This window comes from Monopterus albus, unplaced genomic scaffold (genome assembly GCF_001952655.1).
Source record: "Monopterus albus unplaced genomic scaffold, M_albus_1.0 scaffold40.1, whole genome shotgun sequence".
Classification (NCBI taxonomy): Eukaryota; Metazoa; Chordata; class Actinopteri; order Synbranchiformes; family Synbranchidae; genus Monopterus; species Monopterus albus.
The window spans coordinates 1,650,553-1,662,045 of NW_018127920.1; the positions used below are offsets into that span (position 1 = coordinate 1,650,553).

Below are 11,493 nucleotides of genomic sequence, written 5' to 3' on the forward strand. Positions count from 1 at the left end.
AATTTTAGAACCAAACAGTATTCTGACAGTATTCCTAGTTTGTTGATGTTGAGGTGCAGGAAGTAAATTCAGCTGTTTATGTCTGTGATTAATATTTCAATCTGGACCAAAATGGTGGACTGACATGCCATTTCAGAAGCCATGCTGCTAATGTGGCTAAGATGTAGTTTCATCCAGCAGAAATGGCAGACTGAGCAGAACTAATGCAAAAAGAGGTGACATACAAGTTTCAGAAATGAAATGAAATCACATGACCAAGATATCCAAGAGTAATACACCATCTGTATCCATGTGTGACAACAGGGCTGTCACGGCAAAAATGTATGCATACACTGTAAGATGCAGTTCAGAGCCCAGGGTTCAGGATCCTTTGGGATTAATAAGAATTATTGAAAAAAAAGCATATTTTTTTTGATAGAAAGAAGAAAAGAAAGTGAGGAGGAGACGTGTAGTTAAGGACTATAGCTTTGAAATGCTGCAGAGGTTAAAAGATTATTTACACTGTATCTGGGCTTCTGAGCATCTGAAAGAGTTACAGTTATTGATCTTACAGACACCCAGTCAAACACTGCATCCCACAGAGTGAGTGATGCAGAGGAAGTGTAGGTCGAGCAGTTGAGGTATGCAGACAGATGAAATGCACAACGCAGCTGATGAAGTTTCCTCCCTCCTGTCAGGCTCTTATTCTTTAACCCCATCTGCCCTTTCGTGCACACTGACACGTACTCAGACCTTGTCTTCTGCTGTCTCTGTGTTCAGTCGTGCGCACTGACACGTACTCAGACCTTGTCTTCTGCTGTCTCTGTGTTCAGCAGTGCATGAGAAGATTGTGTGGTATGTCTGCTTTAACAAACCCATGGCACTACCTAATTGGCTGCTGAGGAAGTACAGTCATACATAAAGCCAAAGCTGCACGGTAATGATGTCAGAGTCTTAATATTACTGTAATGCAGATCATAATTTGTGAGAAAACCTCACTCAGTCATGGTGAACATTATTATAAACATGCAGGACTTAAGTAATTTACAAAGAGAACTGAAGGAAAAACACAGGCTTAAAAGCTGTTACTGCTATAAAAGATGCCTATGAGATGTTGACTTGAACTGTTTAAAGATCAGTGTCTGTACATCGTACCATCACAGGTTTCAGTAAAAGCAAAAATGTTTGGTCATTATTTAGTTATCTAGTTTTTATTGCTTACTGTTTTAAATGTCATTCTAATGCTTTTCTACAGTACAGTCCAGACACAGAGGCTCCAAATAAGATTTTTTACCTGCTGAATTTTAGAACCAAACAGTATTCTGACAGTATTCCTAGTTTGTTGATGTTGAGGTGCAGGAAGTAAATTCAGCTGTTTATGTCTGTGATTAATATTTCAATCTGGACCAAAATGGTGGACTGACATGCCATTTCAGAAGCCATGCTGCTAATGTGGCTAAGATGTAGTTTCATCCAGCAGAAATGGCAGACTGAGCAGAACTAATGCAAAAAGAGGTGACATACAAGTTTCAGAAATGAAATGAAATCACATGACCAAGATATCCAAGAGTAATACACCATCTGTATCCATGTGTGACAACAGGGCTGTCACGGCAAAAATGTATGCATACACTGTAAGATGCAGTTCAGAGCCCAGGGTTCAGGATCCTTTGGGATTAATAAGAATTATTGAAAAAAAAGCATATTTTTTTTGATAGAAAGAAGAAAAGAAAGTGAGGAGGAGACGTGTAGTTAAGGACTATAGCTTTGAAATGCTGCAGAGGTTAAAAGATTATTTACACTGTATCTGGGCTTCTGAGCATCTGAAAGAGTTACAGTTATTGATCTTACAGACACCCAGTCAAACACTGCATCCCACAGAGTGAGTGATGCAGAGGAAGTGTAGGTCGAGCAGTTGAGGTATGCAGACAGATGAAATGCACAACGCAGCTGATGAAGTTTCCTCCCTCCTGTCAGGCTCTTATTCTTTAACCCCATCTGCCCTTTCGTGCACACTGACACGTACTCAGACCTTGTCTTCTGCTGTCTCTGTGTTCAGTCGTGCGCACTGACACGTACTCAGACCTTGTCTTCTGCTGTCTCTGTGTTCAGCAGTGCATGAGAAGATTGTGTGGTATGTCTGCTTTAACAAACCCATGGCACTACCTAATTGGCTGCTGAGGAAGTACAGTCATACATAAAGCCAAAGCTGCACGGTAATGATGTCAGAGTCTTAACCCCTTTTTTTTTTCTTGGCGTCTAAACCAACCAAAAACTGGTTTAAGAAACCCACTGATGGTTACAGGAAGTGACTGATTTCAGTTCCTTTGTCCAGAGGGTGTGTTACCAAAAATTAAGCTGAGGGTGTCAATAATTCTGTCCAGTCCATTTTTGGAGTTCTGTGTGGATGAAAATTAGCACCTCCAGGTCTGAGGCCATGGTGCTCTGCCGAAAAATGGTGGAAACCTTCTGGGTTGGGAGTGAGTTGCTGCCCAAGTTTGACTATCTTGGGGTCTTGTTCATGAGTGAGGGTAAAATCAAGTGTGAGAGTCACAGGCCAATAGGGGAAGCTTCATGGTGAAGAAGGAGCTGAACCAAAAGGCAAAGTTCTCAATTTACTAGTCAGTCTATACTCCAACCCTCAAAAATGGTCACCAGCTGTGGGTAGTGAACGAAAGAATAAGATCACGAATACAAGCGGCTTAAATGACTTTCCTTCACAGGGTGGCCGGACTTAGCCTTAGAGATAGGGTGCAGAGTTTGGACGTCCAGAAGGGACTCGGAGTAGAACTACTGCTCCTTCACATTGAAAGGAGCCAGCTGAGGTGGTTTGGGCATCAGGATGCCTCCATGGTGCCTCCCTTTGGAGGTTTTCTGGACACATCCATCTGCTATGAGACCCCAGGGCAGACCCAAAACAAGCTGGAGAGATTATACTGTATATCTCATCGAGCCTGGGAATACCTCAGAATCCTGCCAGAGGAGCTGGAAAATGTCACTGGGGAGAGGGACATCTGGACTACCTTAATGAACTTGCTGCCACCGTGACCTGATCTCAAATAAGTGGAAGAAAATGCATAGATGGATGGATGAAACTCTAACTGACCTTGTGGAATTTAAAGTGGTCTACCCAGCCTCGATGCAATGAGTACAAGGGAGTTAATGTTACTGTATGTCACTCAGTACGCCAAATATATGGCTTGGAAAGACTAAATGTGCTTAACACCCTGAAGAAAATTAGACATGTCTATGCGAAATCCCTCAACCAGAATAGGTGGAGCAAAGTAAGAGAAACTAATTTCACAGTGTGATTCATGGTAAAGTTGATGGGTTGCTTGGAGTCATACGGGAAATGATATGACAGTATTATGTTAGTAACCAGGTTGGCTAACAACAATGACTAATACTAACAATGATAATATTTACCGGAGATGCTGCTCAAAAGCATAAATCTAGCCTGTGAATCCAAGAATGAATTTATCAGTACAACAGATAATGATCGTTTTCCTGCGCTTTCTCTGAGTGCTGCTTTCCTTCCCCTGCAGCTGTGAAGCAATTTGTTTTTCAGAAACAAATATTCCAAATATTCCAGTTTGTATGAGAAAGATATGGGGAAATGTCTCAACAGTGAGACCAAAAACTAACCCACACATCTGACCTCCCACTGACAAAAGGAAAAAGCCGCATTATTGGTCATTAAAGTTCTTTTAATAACTTTTTAAAAAACATACACAATAGGAATACTGTAATTTAAAAATCTAATTATTCGATCATTTCTTTAAAAGTAAAAAAGCCACTTTTCATAACACCATCTCCGAGTACAAAGTGCCCAGCAAGCAAAGAATTACATTTAAAAACAAATAACAAAATAAAACACAACACACACAGCAGTGGTAAACAGGTCCATATAAGCATAATGGTAGAACAGCACCTTGCATGTAAAAAAGCATTAAAAGAAAATCTTTTCATATATTTTTATCAGCTTGTGCAGTGAATAATGATCACCTCATAATCCATCACCACATTTACAGTAGATTAATGTGAACAGTTAGTAATAGACAGTTGAATATCACAAAAAAGAGTGTGCATTCCTATGGAATGGATTCAAGTTAAATGCTGATGACCCATTATTTAGCCCCAAAGAGGGATGTCAGACCTTGCTCTCTGATAAATCTTTAGCACCTCATAGTGAGCCACACCCTAATTTATCATATTGACTAAAACAGGATGTAGAAAGATCCTGGTAGAGGTGATTCTGTGCTACTTCCCATATTTCCACCACATTCTGTTTTAATTGGTAGGTTTTCCAACAGCTGTAATACAAGATCAAAAAATTCAGTGTGCAAATCATCCCGTTTGACACCATGTGTGGGGTACCTGCAACTGCTCAAATGGACCGTTTCAAATATGATTATATGTTGAACAGGATATGAACTACAACAAGGCTAACCCAAAATGTAAAAGATTTACCAAGGTATTTTGTTTGCGGTGTTTGGCAGTGGTGAAAGTAGTTCTACAATTCAAAGTTGATTGCCTCATAAACCATTTACACATGCTGCAAAAATGTTATCACAGTAGCAGCACTGTGTGGGCGTGGACTGTTGATATGTGACATTCTGCCAGTAACTCAGCACTGTTTACCAACTGTCCTTATCAAACCCACAGAGTCGGCTATGGCAACACATGGTCAGGCATGTACAAATAATAACAGACTGCTTGAGCTTTTTATGGTGTTGCCATCCAGAAAGGTTTACACAATTTACCTGGACTGTTTTCTCAAATTACTGCAGTGAATTACTAATTAATTAGTGTTCCCCTACTGATTACATTCACATTCAAAACATGCTTATGGAAAAAAAAAAACTCATACATGGTACTACAGTACAAATGATTGGACATCTCTTAATAGTATTGATATAAGTGTTGCATCAAAATCTGACCGTTTGCCTTCTACAACCTTACAGAAAAAAGAATGGTTGGTATGATAAAGATATTCTTTGCTCATGGGCCCAAGTTTGTGGAATATGTTTCCAAAGTGTCATAGTTTTTTTTTGCTGCTAACTGATTCACGTTAAGTGACAGTTATTGTTAGTGACAGTGTTATCTCACAGAAAGTTCTGTCCTCAGGGTTTAACAGACTGAACTGCTTCTTATCATTTTCATTAACAACAAATTAAATAATGTGATGTCCTTTCAAAACATAAAGTTTCATGGTGGCTGAGATGATGTGTACTTGCTTACATGTTGGTGATAGCCACAGGCCAGCAGCAACATGGTTTGATTGCTGCATTTGAATTTAATCTCTGAAGTCGGTCGTACAATAACACAACCGTGCTTGTTGCGGTACAGTAGTCTTTAAAAGTGGGGAAAACCTTGATGACGGTGACCCGCCTGGAGTGCCGTTGTTTGATCAACCTGCCGGCTTGTCCAACATTTTGAATCAAGACATCTGCCTAAAACCACGGAATGAATCCTAATGCTTTTAGTGACTAATACTACTATACTACTACACTAATACTGCTCTCCACTTGTAAACAAGAAATAAGCAAAGTGGCATAATATCACTGAGCACTTTCATGTTCTCAAGGGAATAAACCTTTTCTATTTCTTCTAGTGTCACTGTCACGATGCCAGATCTGTGAATTGTCAGCACTGACTCATTTCCAGAGCTGTCCATAATGCAATCAACCACCCTAATCACAGAAATTCAATTGACAATGGTATAAAACTAAGAAAATCACTACCTATGAGAAGTTGGAATAGTTTTTTTCCTAATTACTGTCGATTCATTTTCTGACAATCAATTAATCAACTGATTGTTTATACACTAAAGCTGACAACAAAATAAATATGTATTTTATATAAGTATAAAGTGGAGGCACTGTCTAACACGTTGCTAGGTCTCCCATAGGTCATAGGATATGAGTCACTTCTTTTTCATACTCATCAGAACATTCAGTGACCCCCTCATGCCCTATGAATGGAGCACTGCTATCCTGGATGTCATGCTGACTTATCCAGGGGTTTCCTTTAATTTGTCACCATTACATGCCTTTTGGGATAGTGTATCACAGTTCTCATACTTAAATCATTGTTAAAGCAGCAGGTATATGTCTCTGTAAGCTGTTATTAATGAGTTAAATGCAATGCAGCTTATAATTTCAACATGATATGGCAAACCTGTAGTCGAACAGATACTAGTAGCTTCTTGCTGTTGCAAATTCATCATTGGGTTTAGATTTTTCATGAGCTCAACACAAAACATCTCACCAGATTACTGATGAGATGTACTCTCCAGATAGCGCAATTCGGCACCAAAGAACATCTGGCATTCTTTTTTGACAATCAACTCGGGGCATGATGATGACACGCGCAGTCTGGTGTTAGCATTCAGGCTAAACAGGCCTTCTGTATAGAGGGATTTACTCCACTGTGTCGTGCTGCAACTCACTGTGTCCACTGATATCAGCAAAGGTACGTCAACATTGTACCCATCCCAGATTTTATACACCTTGTTGGTGAGTCTCAGCTCATTTACAGAGCAGTGATATTCAGTCTTGCTCTCATAGGTGATCTGCAAGAAGACTCGATAGAGACCATTTACTGGCACCACTAGGTTCCCGTTGGAGTAGTTGAAACCACGACAGTGAGCGTGTCCTTCCTCCCCCTGGCTCTCCCATTCAAGATATTCTCCATTTGTGATGTTGCCATGAGGAGCTTAGAATAAGAGCAGAAAGGTAGAAATGAGGTTATGAATATTTCTATTTCTGTATCATTTTAGATTACATGAAACATGTCATAGCACTGGCAGTAAAGAATGCAGAACGTATAGTGTTAGTGTAACAGCTATGAAAGAACTTTTGCTTTTAACTCCTGGTCATCAAAGAAGCAACTTTGTGCCTGGGTCCACACCTATGAGTGTGCTGATCACTGTTATGGCAAATGGTCTTATACTTGTAGAGTGCTTTTCTATGCATTACAACACAGTCAAAGTGCTTTCACACTATGTGGCCATTTAGCCTTTCGCACTTCCAAAACCGGTCATCACCGGGAGGATCTGCTATCTGACTCACAAGTCATATGCCAGATTACTGAAAATCACTGATCCGGTGTGAGATCATTCACTGTTTGCTGCAGGGCATTTCCCTTGTGAAGATTTTTTTAAATATTCTTTATGAGCCAAGTCAAAGGAATCCAAGTCTATGCAGTGCATGCAACATAGGTAAACTAATAAAGTCTTTACATTAACAGTGTATTGTAATGTACTGTATAGGTTCATATAGTTTACATATTATCTAACACCAACATTCAGAATCTATGTTGTATATGCTGAAACTGGTTTTTTATTCTAAAGTAGAGCACTACAGTCAAAGTTGGCATGTAAATTGTTAGTCAGTGCAACCAGAAGCAAGGTACAGTAAAACTCTGGTGCAAACGTGTTTTTGTGTACACTATGCTTTACCTGTAAGCATGGCACTTGGAAGGTGGGCACCTATAGGAGAGATTCAAAAAATGTTTTACACACTGATGAATGATTGCTTTTACAAACCCATTTTCTCTTCTACCAGAAAGAATTCAACTTAATATGTCACTAGATTACTGACCAGCATACTTTGATGGAGGTCCCTCAGGCTGTGTCACTGACTGTAAGGAGACAAACAATTTTAGTGACATTTGTTATAACTAGCATGTATAAAGGTGGTACAGAATACTAGCACTAGTAGTAGCTACTGTGTGTGTGTGTGCCTACTTTAAATATTGATACTACTAGAATATTTCTATTATATAACAATAGTATGTAAAGCAATGAATAACAATATTTATGACAAAGAATAACTAATCCTTAAAATATGCTGCAAATGCAGTGCAACGTCACACATAAGGCTAATAGTGGGCTAGTAAACACAAGCTGCATCTGGGGCATGAAGCAGTCCTAGTCATTTACTAAAATGCATTACAACTGTCCTGTTGTTGTGAAGTAAATCTGAATACCTTAATAGTGCATTTGTTAGAAAAATATTGATAAAGACTGATGAAGAGGAAACTGTTTTTATGACTGAGGAATGATGAAATTGTTCTAACTTTGGCCAGCTAACTATAACTCAATCATTGTAGCCCATCCCAGTGAGATAGGGTAATGGTGCGCAATAAAGTAGATTATCTGATGTGAGATTTGTTTTTTTTTCCAAAATAAACTCATAACCAAGACCAAGTACATTGACTTTCAAAGGTTATATTTGCTGAACATTTCAGAATGATTTTAAGGCTGATTCCTCCTTATAATTCAAAACTGTAATTCAGAGTTAGAGCCACACCTGAAATGCAGACGATGTACCTGTTCCCTCATCAGCCTTTGCTTCTCTAGCCTGATGCTGTGTTTCCTACAAGCTGGCAAGCTGTCTACAGTCAGGATGGCTCTTATGAATGCTAGATCGCTAGCTAATAAAACTTTTGTTCTTAATGATTTCTTTACCTCTCATAGCCTGGACTTCATGTTAGTGACTGAGATCAGGCTCAAGGCTCGTGATTTAAGTTCCTTTTCTGAGCTACTCCGTATGCCTGTGTTAGATTTGTCCAGTTATAGTGTTGTAATCACAGAAGCAGATATAAAATTGACACTATATATTAAAACTTAGCTATCTTTAAAAATATTTTACATATTAATGATAGTAAGATGGAGTATGTGCTGCTTGGGAGTCCCAGTTGTGTGTCTAATTACAACCTTGGCCCACTGGATGTTTACTTGAAGCTGCATGTAAAAAACTTAGGGGTGGTATATGATAGCGCCCTTAAGATGCACAAGCAGGTCAACTCAGTAGTTAAGGCAAACTTTTGACAGCTGAGACTTTTAGCTAAAATCGGGCACTTTTTTTAAATGAGTGAAAAGGTGAATCATGCCTTCATCACCTCGAGGACTGACTTTTGCAATGCACTGTATTTTGGGATTTCCCAGTCCTCCCTGTCTTGTCTTCCGTTGGTCCAGAATGCTGCTCACTTGTTGACTAACACAGACAAAAACGGAACATATGACTCCGATCTTGGCCTGTCTTTCGCTTTAGCATTATTTTTAAGATGCTGTTATTTGCTTTTGAAAACATATTTATTTAGGCAAGTGTTTATCACTGGCTCCCACTAGGACATTTACTAGTTTGTCTATCTGTTTTATGTATTTTTGATTGGGATCTTATTGAATCTTGTATCTGTTGTTGTGGTTATTTTTATTGACGGTCTATCCTGTATGTAGATTTTATTGTACTTACTGTATTAATCATAGTTTGTTATCTTGTAGTTATTTTTTCTTATTGTGAAGCACTTTGTAACTCTGGTTTAGAAAAGTGCTATGTAAATAAACATTAGCTTACTTACAAACAAACAAAACACAATATTACGCCCGTCATGCATCTAGACTGGGGGTGCGTTGCCCTGTTGCTAAGCAACGAAACAGCCCTGATGGTTTCGCCCTGTACTCGCCAAATCATTATTAAAAACTTCGGAAAAGCGCTTAAAAACACCGAGACGCGTCAGTCTGTTGTGGCTAGGTAATGGTGTTTTCTTTATACTGCCAATTGAAAACTAGAAGAAAAGTACATTTTGTAAACATACCTCCAAAACGTTTCGTACAGGTTCACTAGAAGAGAGAACACTAACGCAGGTTGTAGTCCTACAGCAGGCACCGTGAACGTAGACCTATAGGCTCCTTATGCACATCAACGTGAACACCGGCTTTATTTTAACACCACAAATAGTAAAGCACGAAACAAATCATTAAAATTCCCCCGCCAGAGCACTTTGGTTCAGCCTTTAGCGATTTTTAGCAAACACCTTTGAATAAACTTTGACCTACTTTAGGATTACAGAACCGCAGATATCCTATCACAATATTAAAACATTATCCTACCCTAGCAGCACAAAGCCATATCGACCTGTTGTGTATTTTGATAATCTAGACATTTCTAAATGGAAGCCACAGTCTGTGCTGTAATGTTTTTGGCCCCATCACAATGGCACCTGTTAACCAAAGGACTAGGGACTGTTCAGGTAGAAGGTAAAGCTATTACCTGGCTGCCCGGTAGCTGATAACCTCGCACTCCAAGTACCACCACAGTTACTAAAAACAGGGGTAGAAGTGTCACGGCTAAAATGTGATCCGCCCAAAAAAATCTGGCGAAGTTTAACCCGGCTCCGATGTGATCCTACGTCCTCTACGCAGCAGCAGCAGCAGCTGCAACAGGGGCAGCGGTCTTCCTCCATGTCACTAGTATCCCACACAGATCAGTCGCCGGAGCCTGTCAGCATCCCCATTTATCTGCGTGGCATCGCCCACGTTGAACACTACTGCACTGGAAGGGAGTTCAGTTTCACTGTCAGGACTCAAACATGAACTTCCTCTTTCTGAAGTGAGTTTGTCATAGACTGAAAACTGTTCATCTTCACTGTTAGGGACGAGTTCATCATAACAGTGTGCAGACCAGACTAAACTGATACCATAACCTACACACCCGGGTCTGCTATTTTACTACCTTTTGCACTCCTGTTCACATGACATATTCTGAAATCTGACTTCTATTTTTATTTTTTCCACCCTAAATGTATTGATGCATTCTCATTTCTATATAATCAATGTGCATTATGTAGATACAACTGGGTCTACTTCTATAAAACCCAGGTTTCCATTTTCTTGACGTGAACATGAGACTCACATTCTCATGACATCTGGGGAAGTCCCCACAAAATGTAAAGTAAGCAGACATTACTCTGGTATTAGTTGCAAAAGTGGCCAGATAAGTTAGACCATTTTGGAGAAAGAAATAGCAATGAGAAAGGTTTACAAGATTCCTCCTCTCAGGAGTTTAATAGCAACAACAATAAGTGACAATAGTAACAAGAACTGGATGTTTGTGTGTTAAGATACAGGCAGGTGACAAATAATGGCTGAAAGGCTGGATGTGAGAGGAAAAGGGTGGGGGAGGGGATCAGAACAGTGTGAGGAGCCTGGAGCTGTGATTTAAGGAATGATCATCGGCCATGATGGTCATGAACAGTGGCCAGGTTTGACACCAGCAAATGCAAAACTTGTACTGGAGGGACAGCATGGGAGAAGTAGAAATTAGCTGAATCAGCTTGGGTGAGAAAAAGCCTCCGTCCACTCAGAACTGTTTTTTGATGATGCTGATTCACTTGGATTTTTAAGCTTGTCTCACATACATGGACACACACATGGCTTTAAGTTGAAGATATGTAAGGAATGCAAAGACAACAGTTAAACTGATTTTTATTTGAGAGCTGAGCTCCACCTTTGGGGTATTATTTACATCATTTTTTGTCTGGGTGGTGTGTTTTAGTCCTGCAGCTGCATATAGGGCAGTCCATTGATAATAAGAAATACAAAAAAAACAAAAGCTGTGGGCTGACTGCAACATCACACCCTGGAGCGTGAAGGGTCGGGAGCTTGTTGAGTGACACTGCACACACAGTATTCTACCTGTACAATAATAGTGCTACTATTCACATTCA

General features: G+C 39.7%; 1 protein-coding gene across 1 annotated transcript; it reads right to left on the reverse strand.

Annotated features, from left to right (window-relative positions):
* Window positions 1-5,448: 5,448 nt before the first annotated feature.
* Window positions 5,449-10,124, reverse strand: LOC109959646 (lymphotoxin-alpha). The gene is made up of 4 exons (XM_020599173.1): window positions 10,038-10,124; window positions 7,584-7,623; window positions 7,442-7,471; window positions 5,449-6,696 (listed from the first exon to the last, which is right to left on the reverse strand). The coding sequence occupies exons 3-4, from the start codon at window positions 7,449-7,451 to the stop codon at window positions 6,254-6,256; spliced, it is 453 nt and encodes a 150-aa protein (XP_020454829.1). The 5' UTR covers window positions 7,452-7,471; window positions 7,584-7,623; window positions 10,038-10,124; the 3' UTR covers window positions 5,449-6,253.
* Window positions 10,125-11,493: the final 1,369 nt, after the last annotated feature.